General features: G+C 35.1%; 2 protein-coding genes across 2 annotated transcripts in view; one reads left to right on the forward strand and one right to left on the reverse strand.

Moving 5' to 3' along the window:
- LOC109820632 (mevalonate kinase-like) overlaps positions 1-6,236 on the forward strand; it is a 6,428-nt gene extending 192 nt beyond the window's left edge. Inside the window, 5 exon segments of the mRNA XM_020386808.1 lie at positions 1-62; positions 1,311-1,557; positions 2,796-3,049; positions 4,492-4,905; positions 5,894-6,236. The exon segment at positions 1-62 is cut by the window's left edge and continues 20 nt beyond it. Coding sequence (XP_020242397.1) covers positions 1-62; positions 1,311-1,557; positions 2,796-3,049; positions 4,492-4,905; positions 5,894-6,003 — 1,087 coding nt within the window. The 3' untranslated portion in view covers positions 6,004-6,236.
- Positions 14,337-19,751, reverse strand: LOC109822122 (nicotianamine aminotransferase A-like). Its single transcript, XM_020388287.1, has 8 exons — positions 19,638-19,751; positions 19,328-19,542; positions 16,862-17,201; positions 16,065-16,277; positions 15,615-15,674; positions 15,379-15,534; positions 15,216-15,309; positions 14,337-14,675 (listed from the first exon to the last, which is right to left on the reverse strand). Exons 1-8 carry the CDS (start codon positions 19,653-19,655, stop codon positions 14,557-14,559), a joined length of 1,215 nt encoding a protein of 404 aa, XP_020243876.1. The 5' UTR covers positions 19,656-19,751; the 3' UTR covers positions 14,337-14,556.

The following is a 21,910-nucleotide window of genomic DNA, read 5'->3' on the forward strand; positions in this document are numbered from 1 at the left end:
GGCCGTCGCCGCCGCCATCGATCTCTACACCAATGTCTCCTTCAAGCTCCTTCCATCCTCAGGTTCTTGATTTCCCTCTCTCTGGATTATTTTGTTTTGTTAAAAATATCATCTTGTTTTGATTTTGATGGCGCAAATGAGAAGGGTTTTCGATTTAGCCCCGAACTCGATATAGGTCAATCTTATTGAGTAGATTAGAGTGTGAGATAGAAGCAATTTTTGATAAAAAGAAGTTGGAAAATTGTGCAAAATTACAAATTTGGTTAGGGTTCATTTAGTCCCAAATTTACTAATAAGTAAATGGGTTGTCAATATTGGGCAACTTTAAAGGTGGAGTTCTCCTAGCTAAACATCTTCCAAATGTGTCGCCAATGCAAAATGTGGACCGACGCCGTCATGGGGTTATTACAAAGCTCAGAAACTTATTGGGGGCTTTTCTGCATTTCCAATAGTTATTGGGGGATTAGTGCGATTTTAGAAGTTATTGGAGGTTTACTGCAAAAAGCTGAAAGCTCTTGGGGGTGCAGTGTAATTTACCCTTTGTTTAACCCTGTCTGTTTGGACAATTAATAGTTGTTAGCATATAGAAATTTGTTTTAATAAGAGGATTTTCAATCATGAAGCATGAGAGTTCTACTCATGGTTGCTAGAGTTGTTACTAGAAATTTCTAAATTTCAAAAGGATTTATAATTCAGTTTTCAGTCTAGCGTATCTACGGCCTTGAACTTATAAGATATGGAAACTAGAACCTCTTGTAGTTTTTTGTTCTGATAAGGAAATATGGAAGTAAAAATAAGTGGGATGTCTAAATATGAGGTTCAGTCTCTATTTTATCCAGTAATATCTTGACTTGTTTGATTTGACATCATAAAATTAGAAAATGTATTATTGTTTTGGTGCTGGGAATTGAGTAGAGATGTGTCATTTCTGTCAGGGAAAAAAATTTAGATCATGTACATAGAAAACTTATATTAGAATGTCAAAATTTCGACTCCAATATATATTTAGCTTTTTCTGATTTTTTCTTAGTAAATGTATATCAGCATTTGTTCTCTAGAAACTCATTAAAGAAACCAATGGAGTCAGAAAATGTTTGTCGAGGTCAAAAGAAAGACAGCAGACTGCAAAAGCTCAAATCTCATAATTTCTTTTTTCAGGATGTAAATGATTTATCGAGTCACCTCTATTTCCTTTTCTCACTTTCTCTTGCACCAAGAAGAACACATATAATTATTTATGTAAATATCGATAAAATTCACAGAAATGTGATTTACATGCTGTAACTAGTCAATTTTGTTTTCTTTCCCAGATAATGGTGAAGGGTCGATAGATCTGGTGCTTAACGATATGGATTTAGTCTTTTCATGGTCAACACAAAAAGTAGAACAGACACTGCAGCTTGTGGATTCTCCTTATGTATTATCTCCTCGATCTTGTTCACCAGAATACAATAAACTGATTGACACCCTAGTGGAGATACAGAATATTCCTGAAGCTAAGATGTGGCTATTCTCGGGAGCATCGGCCTTTCTCTATCTCTATACCTCAATCCATAGGTAACCATCTCATCTTCTTTTCTTTGTGATAACAGCTTTATTGAGATTCTTCTTCCTTTGAGATTATTATTCATGTAGCATGGACTTTTCAATCATAAATATATTTATATTTGACACATTTCTGACGGGTTACTTGGAGCTCTTTCTAAGCAAATATTCAAATTTACTTAGAAAGTGGCTGTTTTGTGCCTTCACTCTCTCGGTTTCTCCGAGATAGTAGGCACAAGAATCACAGTTTTCTCTGTGCATGAACATTTCTCTTTCCAACCTTTAAATAGGCCATTAAACTCCTATCTACAATGATCAAATGTTACTAAAAAAACCAATAACTCATCCTATATATTTATACACGTGTATGAGATGTTAATTTTTAACTTCATACTCATGCAAGTCAAAATATGTTAATCATATTAGAGATTCAATGTTCTTGATTATACTAAATTTTATATGTGGGTTTTCTATCCTCTCGCGCATGAACTAGAGCATATGCATACATGCTTTTGAAACTCGTAAGTCACAATTCTAGATTTTTAATGAATCGCGGTATCTGCATATATGTTATGTTGAATCTGCATTTTGTATTTCTGTAAAATGTTATGTAGATATTGTGTATTGGCCTCCTTATATGTTTGGTTGCAACAAGTTTGTTTATTCTAGCAAATGAGAAAGATACAATCCTTTTAACATACATAATCACATCACATCTGTTGCAAAGTTATTCACCATAACAATTACCTGTGTGATGGGCTAGTATCTTCACCATTCTTTGAATCCTCTGAAAACTTAAAAGTAATAAACCATATATATTTTTGAAAAGACTGTACAAGAATGTTAAGTTTGAATCAGGGAAAGGTATACGTATCAGAACTAGCCGAAGTGTTAACAAATGATTTCAACTATTATACATTTTAAAATAAGTATGTAAACGAAAAAAAGGAAAAATATGCTTGTTTGTAGGCTTTGAAACAAATATCTCATTGTTCTGCACCCAAAGCTGTTTACATTTTGCTGTGTTAGGCTTAAAAAAAGAACCTTTTTGTGGTGAAAAATCAATGTTATTATTGTCGATTCCTTGTGCAGTTTCTCCTTCATCAACTTCTCATTAGAAAATATTCTTTTTTATATTCTTTTTTTAATCTCCGATTATATCTAATTTACGATTAGCAATTTAGCACATACATTTTAATATGCCAAGTGCTCATAAGATACATATTTGACGCCGAGCTCTTTACTTCTAGGTTTAAGCCAGGCAAGGTGGTTATCACTTCAGAACTTCCATTGGGGTCGGGTTTGGGATCATCTGCTTCATTTTGTGTCTCAATCTCAGCAGCTCTTCTTGCACTTTCTGATGCCATTTGCATGGAGAACAAGGGATCTGGTTGGTTAACTTTAGGAGAGGGCGAACTTGAGCTCGTAAACAAATGGGCATATGAGGGTGAAAAGATTATCCATGGGAAGCCTTCTGGTATAGACAATACAGTCAGCACATTCGGTATGTATGCTTATTGATCATCTCAGATGTACGATTCTCTTTTCCTCTAAAAAATTCATATTATGTGGTAGCTTCTCAAGATGTTTCATGTTTGCACTATTTTAGTGGAATTATAAATATTTCTCTTCCTGCCAAGAAACTATGGATTTATTATGTCACTTTATTTCTCTTCCTCTAAATATTTCTCATAGATTTTTATTTATTTATTTATTTATTTATTTATTTTTTTTTTTTTTTGGGGGGGGGGGGGTCCGGGTCTTAACCACTTACACGTGAGAACAAAGCTAATGTCACGTTTCCCACCTTACATATATAAATGTGCAATAAGCTTCTCCCAGTCTTAACTGCTGGTGGTGGACGCATTTTATGCTTAAATTTTGTTTTCTTCCTCTGACTACTTTAGTGTGCATCATAGATTTTTTTTTTGTTCGGAGTAACTATTGGCAGTCCAGATTTGATACAAGAAAAATCGCATATCACAGGAAAGCCCTATGTTTTCCAACAGATTATTTAGTATTTTACTCCTTTGAGGTCTGAAATGGAAATAATCTGACATATTTGATTAATATCTTTAGTTTATCACAGTTCAGAACCAAAATGTTGATCTACAGTTTTGCTTTGAAAGTAAAGATTAGATGTATTATTAAAATTTCAGGTAAGTGAAAGTAGACAAAAAATATTACATTTCTAATTGTGTTTGTTTTCGTTCACACTTTTCGTACAATAAGGTAGCTGCAAAGCATAGAAGTCGGGAACGTGGGACGCTATAGCAAACCGCAACCCAAGTTCAATCGTCCCAGATTTATGGTGGAAGACGACCCGATTCACCAACTATAGCGACCCGATTTAGAATTCAAACCAGCTAATTTTTTGACAAACAAAAACTCTTTATCAATAGAAAAATCAACAAAAAACGTGAAAAATTAAGCAAATAAAGTATGCATACTTTAATTGCAACATAATTCTTAAATTTGACTATCGCAAAACCTCTGATTCCTACGTTTAAGAACTGAACCTAATACATACCACATTCTCTAGCGTACCATATAAGCCTACCCCCTCGTGCCCCATTCCTAATGAATGGCGTACCATGCTTCCATACCCGTCCCATAAATCGGAATGAATCCGGTTCCATGCAACTATGCTGCAAAGTAACCATCACTGTTATGTTTAATTTTGGTTTATGAATCTGATGCTCTGGATATTTTCACTGCAGTAGTTTGAGTTTCCACCTAGTCATACTATCTGCTGTGTCTATTTTCTATTTGAATAACTAATTACTGAACTCTACATTACCTTATCTCAATTGTAATTTCTTTTCAACATCCTTCTTGTGTGAAGCTAGAACAGATTGAATTTTTCTGCATATTTTGTTTCTTTGCTATCTCTTTATCATGCCTGATTGCTGTTTAGATTTAATTTTCTTACATTTTATGCAATAGGAAGCATGATCAAGTTCAGATCGGGTGAGCTAACTAGAATCAAATCCAGCACACCTCTCAAGATGCTTATAACTAATACCAAGGTCGCTAGGAACACAAAGGCACTAGTTGCTGGTGTATTTGAAAGAGCTTCTAGGCATCCAAGTGCTATGAAATCTGTGTTTACAGCAGTTGACCATATTAGCAAGGAGATGTCAGCCATCATAGAGTCTCCTGGTGTAGATGAACTCTCTGTCACTTTAAAGGAGGAAAAGATAGAAGAGCTGATGGAAATGAACCAAGGTCTACTTCAGTGCATGGGAGTTAGCCATGCTTCAATAGAAACTGTTCTTCGAACAACACTCAAGTATAAATTAGCTTCCAAGTTGACTGGGGCAGGTGGTGGAGGCTGCGTTCTGACTTTGCTACCTACATGTATCCTTTCCATACGTTTTCCTTTTTCTGCCTTTTATTGCATCTTATTGCCTGGAGATTAGAATCTTAACAGCGAATCTCACTTTATAATGCGCTTCTTTCTCATTTCAACTAATTCTAGATGTTGCTTTTTTATTGCACACTTACACATGTATATATGCATATTATGTTACGTATGTGGTACATATGTATATGTGCCGAGTTTATTATCTGTGTACACATATTTATGCATTTACAGATACATAGCCATCTGTTTATATATCTGTATACACACGTGTACATGTATGACCTCACTTCAATTTGTGTTCCTTGTACATATGGGTATGTATCCGATTTTATGATGCGTGTCTTTGTGTGCGTGCACATTCATGTAATTTCAGTTCACATGTCCAATTCATTATTTTTTGTTCTATTGATAATGTAACACAAAAGATTTTTTTTTAAATGGAATTTGAAGGCACTCGATAAGTAAAGGTATACTTTGCAGGGGTGTATGCTACCCTATCTGGAGCTAATATTTCATGGTGATCAGATCTGCTTAATCTGATGTTTGCATATTATCATTTTACTTAGTTTTAAACAGATGCGACACCTCTTCAATTATCCTAACATTTACTGCTGCTGTAATATGTTTTACCCTTTATTGCTGCTATAATATGTTTAAAATGGATAAACAACACATCGTCAATGATCCTAACAATTACCGCTGCTTTAATATGTTTAAAGGGTTATTTGCAGAGAGCCCTCTACCATCACCGAATTGAATATGTTCCTTGTGTTGCAGATACACCCCCTGAACATAAAGTTTCTGTTGAAGATACACACCATGCGATCTAAAACGTTAAGAGTTCCCACAGGGGATGTATGTGCAACAGAAATAATAGTAGTAGATAAAGTTCATAGGTGATAGTAAAGGGGGTTTCTCCGCGATTAGCCCTCATTAAATACTCTTTCTTTCCGTTAAGTAATACCTTAACATATGGAACAGTATTATTTAACACGGTTGCTGATAAGGTCATTGCTGAACTTGAATCATGCGGATTTCAGTGCCTGAAAGCTAAAGTTGGTGGTAGTGGCCTAGAGATTTGTTACAGTTGACGAAATTAATCTTTGTGCATTAGGCTCTCATTTGTTCTTCATGCGGAACAAAAGAGAGAATGGATGCTTGTCCAGGTTATTATTTTCTATCACATCTATTTGGACGCATCGTCTTCATGTTTATTTATGAAATCTCGGATTTTTTTTGTACCTTGGATTTTGAGAAAGTCTGTGATAATAATCTACATCATCCCCATTGTATTAATCCAGAAATAGTTTTGTTCTTCTTGTTAGCATTGTTATTCATTTATTTTTCTGCTGGCGAATGTTTATACTAGTTTTCTATTCTCTGCCATCTTTTTCATGCTATGGCAAACCCAGACGACGATATGCAAAAGTAAAAAAGATTGCATTGACTACTAGAAACAATTCAAATATTTATATATGGTAAATTACTTGGAAATGCAAATTTACCAATTAGAATTTCTTCTTAGAGGAATGGACAAATATTCTAAGGGGCTGTTTGGTTCGTTTCCTAGATATGGGGAATGCAATTCCATGTAAAAAAACATAAGTTTTGAGTTTTCTATACTTTTTCAAGAAATAGATTGTTTTGGTTTGGTTCACACATAAAAAATGGTGGGAAATCAATGTATTTACTTTTCTTGTGTTTGGTTCACATAGAAAAAAGGAAAAACTTTTGTTGGTTTGACATTTTCCACTTTTCTTGTGTTTGGTTAGTTTTGAAATTTGTAGGGAAGAGTGTTTATGGTCACCATGATAAGATTACCCCCACTATATATAAATTTATTTGTGCTCGTTATATGAGGTAATATTAATCATATAAAAGTTCGAATGTAACATGAACAAATAATAATATAGCTGTAGCAAGTTCAGATAATAGCAAGTTGATAAATTTGCAAGTTTACTGAATTTCTAATCTTAACTTGAAGCTAGGACAAATCATCGTGACATCATAAAAAGGAGAAATATCAAGAGTGAATATCACAAAAAGAGAACTCATTTTCATTGCTTAATTATTAGCTATAACAAAATCCTGGACAAACACTACCCCACAGCCTGATACATGCTAGTGTAATTGAAATACCTCCTATTGCTAGTATGAAAGTAGGGGAAGAGACAACACATTTGAAGCTTGAAGGAAAAAAAAACAATGTCAGTTGCAGAAGGAATATAGTTATAAGTGTGCCGCTTGTGCCTGAAATGCCATAACCAATGAGGTTTATTGCTGTCAGCTTTGTATCAGAGAATATTACAGCTGAAAGTAAAACTACCACCCAGTCCCTCACAACTCTAGGTAACATGAATAGTCAGTGCACTTGTTCGTGGGATTACAAGGAAGACTGAAATGTTGAGCACAAAAGTACAGAGGCGGTTGAGAAGCAATATCCATGGAGGGAAGTTCCAGGTCCCACTTGAATCAATTTTTGGTTCTCCAAAAATAACCATGGAACAAAGAGACTCAGCGCACTGCAGCAAAAGAACTAGAATATGTTAAATTGTAGGAGAATGATGGTATAATATGTTAAATTGAATGAAAATGAAACCATATATGCCAACCTTTAAACCAGCAACTATGCAGTAACACTTCCAGATTCCAAGCCAAACAGATGTATGAGATAACTAATTAAAATTACAAATTGACGACTAGATTTTTTTGATCTAGGACTTGCCAAAATATTACTAGAAGAAATTGATGAGTAAGATAACCAACCTGTGTTGCCCTAATTGAGAAGAAATTGTCCTTGCACTTCAGCAGAGAAGAAATCCAGTAAAAGGTATGCATTGATGATTATCAATAAGGCAACGACGATCCACGTAACAACCTGCCATGGACAATAATACTACATGAGAATTTAACATAATGAAGGAACAAAATTAGTATGTTTGTATCTTGGAACTTACAAGCCACATAGAAATAATAATCTCAGCAGGTACATGTAAAGGGCAAAATAACTAACATCTTTACCCCAGTCTGTGTTGTTCTTATATCCATGGAACAAAGAGACTCAGCGCACTACAGCAGCAACAACACCACTTTGGCCAACAATTGCAAGTCCTTGTAGGGGGCTTTTTTTGTCTTTGATGCATCATAGCCATAGAGAGCTTGCTAACCAACATATAGAACCAACATATGCAAAAAAAAAACCGAGCACAAAATACCCAAAAAATAGCATATAGAACCAATATGTGCACACAAAAAGTCGAGCACAAAATACCAGCCAACCAACATATATAACCAACATGTGCACACTAACAACATCAAGTACCAACCGACAACATCAAGTAATCAGCAGTCGACTATTGATTATGGATGAGGGCTCAGAATTGAGTCAATATCATCATTGTTAGCATCCATTGCAATATCAAACGATACTGTAGGTGGCTAATCTCAGAAATTTTAACAATTATCGTAGCCCAAAGTAAAAAGTCAACAAATGAGACTGCACAAAACAGAATCAGGCTCACGTTAGAAAACATGAACACAAATGAGACTGCACAAAAGAGGATGCATAAAATAGAACCAGACTCACAACCAAGCCAACCAACAACATCAACCAACCAGCCATCCAACCAGCCAACAACACAACCAGGCAACCAACATATAGAGGCAACATGTTCCCACAACCAGACAACCAACATATAGACAACCAACATATAGAGGCAACATGTTCCCACAACCAGGCTCACAACCAGGCCAACCAACAACATCAACCAACCAACAAACATATAGAGGCAACATGTGGCCAAAAAAACCCAGCAGAAAAATCCAGAAAAACAACAAATACACACCAAACTGAACAAAAGAACTGTGCCTCAACACAAATCTCACCAATAAGATCACCACCAGCCAACAAAGGAGGCTACAAAAAACAGAGGCAACATATAGAGGCAACATATGCCCACAAAAAACCAAGTAGAAAAAAAAAATCCAGAAAACAACATATGCACACCAACATCAAGTACCAATCAACAACATCAAGTAATAAGGAGTTGGCTACTCATTATGGCTGAGAGCTCAGATTTTGGTCAATATCATCATTGTTAGGCATCCATTATAATATCAATAGATATTGCAGGTTGCTAATCTCAGATATTATGACAATCATCATAGCCTAAAAGTAAAAAAGTCACAAATGTAAACTCGTTTTATGAAAACTTACTACACAAAATACCCAGAGCAATAGCCATCCAGTACAATGTGTGCACATTGTAGGTTGCTTGTATCTTAAGAAATTGTATGGTGACTTATAAATATCCTGCAGTCACAAGTTTAATTTAAAGGTTAGTACACCACAATATTCACACTATGAAATGTAATATTACAAAATGGAAGCAAACAATAATATTGTCTCTAAACCAAACAATAATAGTCATTGTCATACCGTTCGACAACCACAAAAATAAACATCATCTCAGAAAAGTAGTGTCTCTAAACTAAACAATAATAGTCTTCAACCATAATTAAAAAAGTTTTCAAACATAAATGTGCTTAAGTGAGAATCATAAACTACCACGCATACCCATAATCTATATATCTTCAATCCTCTTTGTTGAGAAATGACTCTATCATCTCCTTCTGACCATCCAAAGATATGCCCATAAATAGTCTAGATTCATGCTCATTCATAAAAGGTGATGGTAGTATGTATCTAACTTGGCAACACTAAAGTCATGTGAATGAGTATATAGGACCGTTGATAACTTCTCGGTCCAATGTATATTCACACACTTCATGTTTGTGCTAAATACATCTATCTAATCCATCATTTTTAACTTGATCTCACTATCTAGGCTGGTCTTACGAGCCTTTACCTTGGCGGAGGATGACTTAGCCTTAGAACTTGATGTGTTGGGTGCTTCCTTAGGCAGAGGAGTGTCCTCGCCATCTAGAATGTGTATTTGAGTAGATTAGGGAGAATGTATTGGTGAGTTCGTCTCATCTTCAAGATTTATGGTCTCACTACGGTTAAACCTTTTCTAAACATCACTAGCAAATTGTCCTGTTGCTTGATCATCACCAATGATAAGGGCGAGATCATCATAACGCCTCAAGGGTTTATTGACATATTGTCTAAGCTTAGCATTCTTAAAGCTCTTGTCCTGAAAAAATATACTTTAATTAATTCTGTGAAAATAAGCAAAATAAATATAAATTAAATCTATTCTTTAACCAGACTTTATTTACCACAATCCACCTATCCAAACATTTAGGATCCATGATGACAGTCTTCGTACTATCATCCTATCCAACACCACTAAGATTATGATAAGTTTTCATATCACGAAATCTTGTTCGTAGAGTTTTGATGCGGTGCATGACATTATCCCACTTAAAGACTGTGTTAAACTTCTCATTAATGTGTTGAGAAGCCATATGAAAAATGATTCTCTTAAAACTTTTCGTGTTTGTAACCCTTTCTTACTAAGTCGGCAAGAAATGGAATGAGCTCATCATCATAACGGGAATCCCAGAACAAATGTTTGGTCCCTTGAGAACCACTTGCTTCACCATTTTTTTTAAATGTGGTATTTTTCCTCTTCTTCTTTGGATCTGGCGATGTTTCTACCCCTTCTTCTAGGAGGTCACGTTTGGAACTTGATTCGGGAGTAGATCCATCACCACTAGTGTGAGAAAGTTGCACCCCACTAAGATTAGGACTGTGAAATTGTGGAGGAAATATTGGAGAATTCAGCTTGTTCGTATATGACCCCAGATTATGGTGCATTGGAAAGTAGCTGCTATCATGGAATGACATGTTCAGGTATGCTTGAGGTGGTTGTACAAAGTACGACTGCTGAAATGAAAAATATCCACAATCGCCGTGATGCACAGATTGAGGGGGTTGAGGTGGTGGGGAAGGTGATTGAACTACCCCCTTGTCTTTTTGATTATCTCTCCCACTCAATGATGTATTATTAGCAATTACTAATTAAATAGAGAAAGTTAGATAACTGAAAAAGCAAAACATGAATACATGAATTAAAAACAGAACGACATTAATGGAAATAGAGTTGTTGAGTACATGTGAATGAGCATAAATAAAATATAAATAAAAATCAATTCTCTGTGGTTACACCCTGATTATACTTATCACAGTAGTCTACCCACATCGCCCAAGTAATGTCATCCCTAAATGTCTTAGATTGAATAATTCCCTTCTATTCTTAGGTGCTTTACCTGAATGTTCTTTCAAATGATATCGAACGTCTCAGTATGGAGAGATGAATCCTGACATGATTGAGTACCTAGCATCACACAGATAATATTTGCCTACAATTTTATTAAGAAAATTATTAAGTCAAGTTTGAATAGTAAACTTAATAAATTTTAAGTGAAGTCTTTATTTAATTACCATCATAAACTCTTAATCCATGTGGTTGTGGTCTAGACAATGCATCCTGAAGAATCCTATAATCATTTGCAGACCCCTCCCAACCTACTAGAACATATGTGAACAACTTGTTTGGGGTACAAGTTGCAAGCACATTCTGTGTAAACACATTTACGGTCTCGAAAGCGTGCAACAAGATTAATCGGAAGCATAGCATTAACATGAGTCCCATCTATCATTTCAATGCAATCCTATAATACGTGTATCACACATCTAAATTAAGATTTACTTTCATTGATTATACATTTAAATGTGCTTAAAGTGTAGATATACTTTGAAATAAGGGAAGTATAGCGGGTTGTTAACGATCTCTTGGGGAATGTCATTGGGGGCTTGTTTTATGTACCGTCCACGCATGCAAATAATTGCTTGTAATACCTTGTTGAAATATCTACTAACCGTCTCCCTTGATCTTATAAAATGAGGTTTGACTATGCGATTTTTAGATTTATGACTCAGAATGTTCAGTGTCATGATAAGTTGTTCTTCCACTGTTACATTCCTTGAGTTTTTTAGCAGGCTATTGTTCCTCATTATACTCGCTAGTTTAACAAAAGCATCACTCCGCATCCTAATATAATTCACGCAACGATCACTAAAACCATTATAAATTCGCTCTATGTGCTCAATTCTAGCTCTCTCTTGTCTTTTTTTTCCTTACTTGGACCACTACGAATTGATTTACGTCTTGCTTGCATTCTCCTTATGACAATAATTATTATAATTAGAACGAATATGGCAGCACATTAAACCATATTAACACCACTTTGTTCATCGGAACAATCACCATCTTTATCCATCTACGATGCAAAAAATCATTATCCAGTTAGAAACTAAAAAGTCGAATTCTAACAAAATCTGAACAAATTACAAATCATAAATTACAAATTATAAATTACAAATTATAATTTACGAAAAACTAACATGGATTACCGCAATATCTAAGCAAAAAAATATTATAGTGACATAAGTAACATTTATAATTAACAAAGATATGAACTTTTAGCTCCTAAAATGAGAAAAAATACATTAACAACACGATACATTAACATTTTCATACTATCTAATAATCATATAATTAAAAAAACCACAAATTGATCTTCAATGTGTCAATTGAAAGTTCTATGTAAAAATTTGGTTTCTTAGCTATAAAATCCACTTTTTAGTCCCAGTTCCTCACTTCTCTAAATGTTCAAAGTTCCAAACAATGACAAATTACATTAACAACACGCTGACACTGGTTAAAATTATAATATGGATACTATATACTAATTCAAGAACAAGAATCACTTAATTTCAGAACTTTTCACACGAATAGTCAGGAAATATTAGGAGCAGACCATGCACATTTCATTGGAGAACCTTCCTAATTCTCCTGTGAGGTTAAGAAATTATTAGTATATCTACACGTTCTTTGATCACATTGGAGAACCTTCCTAATTCTCCTGTGAGGTTAAGAAATTATTAGTATATCTACACGTTCTTTGATCAGAGCTAGCCCCTTTTGCGTTATGAAAAAAAGGTTAAGAAATTATTAGTATATCTACACGTTCTTTGATCAGAGCTAGCCCCTTTTGCGTTATGAAAAAAAAAGATAAGTATTAAAGAATGCCCTAGATGAAGATCAGCTCTGTAACAGATCAGAGTTTTATTATTCAAGCATGGTAAATATATCAAAATGTCATTTAATCGTCACTGTAGTGTTCGTGGACAAAGACATACAAACAATGCATCAGAAATTTCTCAAAACCCATCAAAATAATGCTAAAACAACAAAAAACACATTCTAAAACCGTAGAAATTTTACGAAATTTCAAAATTTTCTCAATGATTGGATATTCGAAGGTTTTTAATCATCTTTTCTTATCCGTGAAATCTCAAAAAAATTGCTTCGAAAATCAGAAAAATTGTGTCAACAAAAGTTCAGACCCCCTCCCCCAAATTCTCAGATAATTGCTGTAAATTAAACTAATAATAAGAAAATAAAAAAAAAATCATATTTTTACCTTGATTTATGAAAGCAACAACGTCGGCAAAGATCAGATCTGAATATTGTCGGCAAAGATCAGACCTTCCTCCCCCAATTTTCTTCGAATACAAGGACAAAGAAGGTTGCAGGAGTTTCTGGCGGGAGGAGAGCAAGGAGGTAAGTATAGCTCACCGAAGAAATCAACAAGGAAAGCAAAAAGCCGACGTGGCTGCAGTTTTTGTCGATTAGACGAGGTTGAGAAAGGAATTGGGGGAGAGAAAAAAACTGATATGGCGGCGATTTTTCCATCGTTTCCCTTCTTCAACCCTAGCGAACCAAAGAGGGGAAAAAACCGATGGAAAGCTTATATTCAACGTGGTCACGAAAAATCCTATGTGGAGGTGGTATAAAACTTTTCCACGGGTTAAAAAGCGAACCAAACAGCCCCTAACAAACCAAAAATTGAGAAAAGTGAAAATAAGAAAGGAAATTTTTTCTGATATTTAGCCTAATTCAGTTAGAAAAGTGAAAGTAAGAAAGGGAAGTTTCTGATATTTAGCCTAATTCAGTTCTTTTTGAGGGTTCTGTTTTCAACTGAATTTGCTTAGGATAATCTTTTTTTCCTTCTACGATAATATAATCTTCGTGTCTCCTAATTTGGCTTGGGTTCGATTCCTATATTAAAAAAAAAGTCTCCTAACTTGTCTTGGCCTCTCAAATTATTCTCTCAATCAAGTAACCTCTAACTTCTTAAGAATGAACTAAGTTATTATCCATCTCTTAGTGTATATTGTAGCGCTTTCATTTATGCTAAAATCGTTTGTCTTCCTCTTATCATCATCCACGTTAATGGGTCCATCGTCAGTACTTTATACACCGTCCTCTTCACCTTCATCATCCTCAATCTTTAATTCTTGCAGCAACCTTTATTATTCATCATTCACAAAATAGTGAGCAATCAGTATCAATGCAGGTTCAAATTAGAAATGTAAGAGCAACTTCAACACTTGCATCAATCAAGAACACACCCATAAAATCAAAGTAAGAAGAAACAATAAAATGAAAAAAACTAAGAGATCGACAAATTACTAGACGTACATTCCTCTTTAAACTCCAAGTAAGATTTGAGTAAAGAAACTTCAGCCTTTTATCGAGGAATTATAACATATTATTGGATTGAAAATCCATGAACATATGATTTGTATGATTATCGGTTTAACTAAGAGATCAACTTCGTGACCATCTCCTCTCACAGAATGACTTGATCCTGTCACAAGCTTCTGCTAAGAGGTTACTTGGAGCTCCGAAGAATATCCGCACCCAGTTCTTCAAACCAATTACAGCACCTAAAGAATAAATACAACACAAATTAGGGGGAAAAGGAAGTATTCCTGAATAATTTATGTTAAGCATTTGGGTTATCTCTTCAAGATGATCGCAATATCTAATTTTGTAAAATCTTTCAATGTGCAACTTTGAAATCTCTCTTGGCCATCTTCTGAATTTCCAGTCTACGTGCATGCAAACGGAGTAATCATATAAATTGTCAGAAACTACTATATTCACTAGTAAATTTTCATCATAAAAAACCGAGCATGTTTATTGTTAACATTATCACAAACTTTATTTATAAATTATTACCATGATATAGCAACATTCTTTTAGAAAAGGCAACAAAGTTGTTCTAACATCGGACCTTAAGAAACCTAAGTCCTCGAAACAGAGTGGTTACTGTTTTCAAATTTCAACAAAGTTAGAAAAAGGGTGTGTCGCTATTAATTATAAAACTTAAACATGCTAGTTACTCATAAAATGATAAAAGTTTACGCTAGATTCTCATAATATGGACAGAAACATAATGTTCAGTTTCAAATTATAAATCTAACCTGGTAGAACCAGAACAGATTCTTCTCTCATCAACTCCTTAGCAAACTCCATATCATTATTGATTCCAAGAAGATGGCTTGTATCTATCTCAACCTGCCAAAATATTGACCTAATTAACCATAATTTATAACATTATAAAGACATCAAATGATAAGTTTTTACCATCATAAACATGGAGCCTTGAGGTCTTGAGTGACACTTCAGTGCTTTTATCTGATTAATTCTCTCATAAAGTGTATTTGCTGAGGACTCGAGTATGGTAAGCACATTGTTGTGAAATTTTTCATGGGGATCTGATAGAATAGCAGGAACTGCAGCCTGTTGTAAAATTAGGAGAATAAGCAAGTCTGAGTATAAATTTATTCTGAAAAAGGAAGTACGAGGTTATGGAGATAAACCTGAATCACTGAAGCTGGACCTGAAGACACATTCATAAGCATCTCCATTGCACTCCTCACCTATAAGAAAGGGAGGGGGGTGAAAAAAAAAGATGAGGATGGTGTTGTGTTGAATTTGTAAAAATCAATGGATTTATATAATGGGAAAATTTCACAGAACACCCTGAACGAACACCCTCTGAACTTTGTTTATTCCACTAAACCTCTCTGAATTTTCACCTTCCTAACTTTCAACTTTTCCTAAAAGGACCCCTAACCTGAAAATGCAAATAACTAAAAATGTGCTCAAGAGAAAAACTTCCTACAGCATAGGATTGTAAATTCATTGATAGCAATCATCTTACCGCTCTATTCAATCTTGATTCAATCAATCAACAAAACTTCTAATAAAACTAAACTGTGGTAAGATAAATCTGAAAGGTATATTATCTGAAGATTTGATGCCCTTACTTGTTTAAGAGATCCGCGAGGATCACATATGGCTACCCATCCGAAACGCCAACCAGGAATCATCCAGCGTTTTGAGAATGATCCTATGTTGATGATGGGTGCCAAGTGAGCGAAAGTGACCATTGGAACAAACTTGTTACCTCGAAAGACCATATGTGCATAAACTTCATCGGCGATAAGAGGAATGTTCAAGGCTGCTGCAGTTTCAGCTATCTGCAAAATTAAGATGAAAGTTTGGAGGAAAACTTACACGTGTTGAATTTTAGATTTGGTAATTAGTTTGTAGAGTGAGTACATATAGATGTGGTTAAGAAATTGGTCTGATGACAAATATCAGAAATATGTGGGAGTTCAAATCAGATCCTTTTCAGCAAATATACATGGCCTAAGTTTGCATTTTGGATGTTGATAAAAATAAAAAATGAAATTATTACTGATTTTGGAAAATAGAAGTGAAAGCATGATTACTTAGTTGTATGGGTGAATTCAAAAGTTTATCTCCCTAACTATAAATTTGCACCAAATACACAAAAAAGGAAAATCATTATAATTTGAACTGAAAAAATAAGAAAAATTTGCTAAAATAGTACAATTAATCTTAGGATATTCATTTAGCAGCATATTAATTTTATCTACCAAATATATCACATAGGCTGATAATGTCTGCTCATCGACATGGCCTACATGCACAAGTTTTCAGCACTTTTATCACACAATGGTCGAATTCAAGTTAATGCTATTCAATTCGTCAATTCAAAGATGCAATATTTAAACATGCAAATTGCAACAAAATTTACCTGATGAAGATGGTTTGAGGAGTAAACAGCTCCACAAGGATTATTAGGATTAATAACCACAATTCCAACCGTATTCGAATCTGCAATAGATTTAACCTGATCAAGATCAATCTCCCACGATCGAGTTGGTTGCAGGGTATAATATCTGGGCTCAATTCCGAGGAGATCGCACGCAGACTCATACAAAGGGAACCCTGGACGCGGCAGCAAAATGTTGCAGCCTGGCGTCGCGAGTACGGTCAATGACACATGCAGCGCCTGGTTCCCACCTGATGTTAGGAACACGTCGGTTTCACGAAATTTGTGCGCTACTCCAACTGATAGGTGATCAGCTATGGAGCTGGTTTTGAGTAAAAAAGAGAGTGAGAATAAACTCGTGTTAGATCTAAAATGAACCACAATCTTCTGATTATTAATAAATATATTTATAATAAGAATAGTGGTCCCTTTACAATCTAATTATAAATTACTAGTAGATAACATGAGAGTGAGAACAAACTTTAATTCATAAATCTCAACGAGAAAAGATTCATATAGAGGCGGACATTGTATATGAAAATCATACAGGACAGAGTTTATACATGTTTCAACATTAGTTTTAAAGTTTGGTGATCACATTGATTTCTTTGTTATTTGTATTGATTTCATTTTTTACGGATAAGATAAATGTTAAATTATGAAGAAATGACAATCATCTAAATTTTAAGAGTCTGATTGTGTCAAATAGAATATAGTTCTCTCTGGTGCTTTCTGGCAATGAAAGAGGACCTAAATCCATCTAAATGTAAAAATGAAATCATGAGAGATTTGTGATCTCTTTCATTGCCCCCCCTGCGTCGCATGAATTCAAATTTGCTTTTCCCTACCTTCATGTAAATGTTCTAGTATTAATTAAAAGTTGGGGATAATTAATGTTCAGATAGATAGATGAGAATTTGCTGATTGAAACTTAAACATCTAGACCATACATTGACTTTTATAGTAGATCATAAAGTTTATCGTAATTCTGGTCCATTGCATTAATAGTGCTGAGAGAGAGAGAGAGAGATGAGGACTAGTGGAATCAATGTTCGGCTATAAATCCTATGAGAATCATTCCTATAGAAATTGATATTTGAAATTCCAAACTAATCCTCTGCTAATTGTTAAAGAATAAAAGGTTTATCAGACAAATCTAAAAGAACAGATTCGTCAAACTGAATTGACTACATTATGGTTAATCTCTCATTTTTAATTTTTTTTTACGTTGGACCTTTTTATGGCTTGATTGATTTTAGATTTTTATTTGGAGATAAGCTCGCAAAGCTGTCATTGTTTGCAGGTAACTAGTTAATAAAATGGGAAAAATTACCCAAGGACCCAAAATATGGGACCAACAGAGGGACATGTGAGTTGTCTCCCTTCTATTGCATAATGATCTGGTCATCATTAATGATGGTCAGTTCATTATGCAATAGGAGGAGGACACCTCACCTGTCATCATGTTGGTCCCATATTTTGGATGCCTGTAGCAAAACAAATGGTGTTTAGCAAAACAAATGGTGTTCACGTTGCTTGGCTTTCTGCTGACACATAAGTATGGCAGCCTGGCTATGGCTATATGAGAGCTGTTGATGCAGTTACAATGCACGTGTGATTGCACTGAAAAAGGAAAAAAGAACTACTGCCTTGTTTTGGGCCCCACAAGATGCAATATTTATCTTAAAATTATTTATTACGCTATAGTTTCCCATATGAGCAAAATGAATACACTTGTCATGGATTCTCTCATATCATAATGACAAGAGTCGTTCTCAGTCAAATAAAAAAAAATACACAATAAAAAGACAATAAAAGCCCAAAAACAAAAAGTCTTATATTAATCAGACATTGTTAACTATGTATATAGTGCTCAATATTTATGGTAGATAGACTGACAGACGCAGATTAAAATACTGCATAATAAAGTAACCCTTAGCTTTTTATGTTTCCTCTAAAACCCTTTCAATATTTGCCTTAATTGCTATTGCCCAACATCTATATATGTTTCGATAAAAAAAAAAAAGAAGAAGAAGAAGAAAAAAAAAAGAAAAGAAAAAACAAAATCTACACGGAATTATTCTCAACCATTAGATAAGCACAAGAAAGCCAAGGCCTATAATTTTCTACCGGCCAACGAAAATGCCAAAACCCTGACCGAAATCTTTGTACCACATAATATATTGCATGCTTGACCATGGGGGGAAATAAAAATAAAACTAGTGCAATTTAAAATATAAATGCTATCAATACACTTTACACGTAAAAATTATCAAAATTGAAGGGCAGTAAAATAATATAAAAAGAGTTCTAATAGGATTCATACCCCCAAACTGTATAATAAAATGGAAAGCGTTCTGATAAGATTCATACTCTTAAGGCCGTAGAAATACGTAGAAAATGTTCTGATAGGATTCATAGTCCAGAGGGTGGAAGAAATGGACTTACCGACGAGCGGCGGGGTGCGAATAGGACGAGGCGTCGCCGACGGCAAGGGGGATAGTCCTCTTCCCTTGGTTGGTGCATGTTAGCAAACCCCCTACCACTCCCCTTATAGTGAGCCTATTCGGCAGTAGGCCAGGATTGCATTTTGCGACCTTGGCTTTACCGTTGGCGTTGCTGTGGGGCGATACATTGTTCTCATGCCCATTTGAGGCTGGGATCTACAACAAAGAAAATTATGAAGAAATATTAGGTTATTTGAAGGAAAAATAGATGAAATAATTGAAAGATTCAGGATATTTTTTTTTTTGTTTACTTGGGTTGTAGGTGCCATGAGCAAGAAGAAGAGGGGAAGAGAGAGAGAGAGAGAGAGAGAGAGAGAGAGAGAGAGAAGGAAGAAACACTTGGAGACGGACGCCTTGTCTCTTGTTTCAGCGTTTGGTCAGTTTGTAATGAAACGTGGAGAGATATATAGGAGAGAGAAAGTGATCAGAGTTTTTTTTTCCTGGGGGTTTTGCATATATATAGTATACCCCTCATATCTTCAATATTTTCAAACTTCCCCAAAATGTTGATATTTATAAAGCTGCCCTTCAAAACTAGCATATTGGGTCTTTCTGCCCCTCCGACTTAAGAATGTTGCTTTTTAAACAAGGCAATGTCAAAACTCTGAATAATTTTCAACGGGTTTGCAATAATTACCTGCTTAAACACTGAAATTGGTGAGTCAAAGAGGTAGAGAACAATCAATGTGAGAGAATTTGGGGGCATTTTTGTAAATATCCAAGATGTAAAGAGTAATTTTGCAAATATAAAAGATCTGAGATATATATATATATATGCGAAACCCCCTTGTTTTGATAGGTATGTATAAACAAGGTAGAATTTTAGCGATCATCAGAGTTACACGTGACATGCAAGGATCGCAAACAAACTTTCATAAAAATACTGGGCTAGCACTAATTCTCTCCTAGTTTAGCTTGTTACTGCATTTTGATTAAAACTGACCCATTTTTTTCAAGCAAAAATTTGGGTTTTAAACTAGTTCTTTTCCAAATCACCTCCTATGGACTAATTTTTACCTAATTTAGGATAAAATCTAAACCATGATTAATCTTAAAGATTTTGTCAAACTGATCTTAATGTCTTCCGATTTATAACTTTCTTTTGTTATATGTCTACCTTTCTTATTAGAATTTTCTTACATGAAACTTCTCGCATGTATTACAGGATGAAATATTTACCTAGGCCTGTCCAAAAAGCCCGCCGGCCCTGGCCCAGCCCGGAGCCCGGTCCGAAAATCCGAGCCTGTCCGGGTTCCGAGCCCGGGTACGGGTTGCCTCAGTGGCACCCGGCCCGGAACAGCGCTGGCGCCGGGAAAAAATCCGGGCCAGGCAGCTCGGGCCTAGAGCCCGGCCCGGTGGCAACGGTTACCATAGGTGACCGTTGCCAAAATAGGTCGGGCCGGGCCGGCCCGGTCATAACGGCCATAAAACGGCCTTTTGATCATTTTGTCCCCAAAAACGGTCAAAAAATGGCTATTTTGTGAGGTTATTTTGATCATTTGTTTAGGAGGCTGGCTCAATAAATAGAGGGGGGGTTTTATTTGTTTTCTTCACACCAAAACTCATCTACTTCTCTCTTATACTCTTATACTCTCTTATACTCTTATACTCTCTTATACTTTCTAATCCTTTCATCAAATGACTTTCGGATCTGATTATGAAGAGCAAAACCTATCTCCCTATCTCCCGATCTTGAAATGAGTCCTCCTATCAGGTCTACTCCTACCGATGTTAATCCCGAATCCGATGGCGACGAATCTGCACCAAGAGCTCCTAAAAGGTCAAGATCCGATGTGTGGAATTTTTACGAAAAGATCGATGTCACCAAGGATGAACACAGTAGGATCCTCACCCAGAAGGCTAAGTGTGCGTTGTGCGGCAAGATTTTTTAAGCTCATCATAAGAGCGACACCAACCATCTCAAACGCCATTTAGATAAACACAACAAAGGTCAGACTCCTCAAGGTGATATCCGACAATTTATGATTTCTCAATCCTCCTCTTCTGGTAGTCTCGGTAGTTGGAACTATGACGCTGCCAGAGTCAGGAAATGCGTAATCAGGTTTATCATTCTTAAAAACATTCTTTTTAAATTAGTAGAAGATGATGAATTTGAAGATATGTTTAGAGATGGTTTTTATCCTACATTTAAAAAAAATTCTCGTCAAACCTGTCAACGTGATATTTTAAAATATTATCAGGAGGAACAAGAAAAAATAATTTCTTATTTTAAAAATTTAACTGTAATTTTTTTAACTTCTGATATTTGGATATCTAGAGCACAAACTGGATATTTATGTATCATAGCACACTGGATTGATAAAAATTAGCAAATGTTTAAAAGAGTTGTTTCTTTTATTGCAATAGAAGAGTCACATACTGGTATTAATGTGACAAATTTAATAATTAAAGAACTTATGAAATTAAAAATTTCAGAAAGAATATTTTCTCTTTCACTAGATAATGCAAGTAATAACAATGTAGCTGTTGATTTTATTAGATCAACTCTGTCATTACCATATCA

The sequence above is a fragment of the Asparagus officinalis genome, chromosome 8 (assembly GCF_001876935.1).
Source record: "Asparagus officinalis chromosome 8, Aspof.V1, whole genome shotgun sequence".
In the NCBI taxonomy this organism is placed as follows: domain Eukaryota; kingdom Viridiplantae; phylum Streptophyta; class Magnoliopsida; order Asparagales; family Asparagaceae; genus Asparagus; species Asparagus officinalis.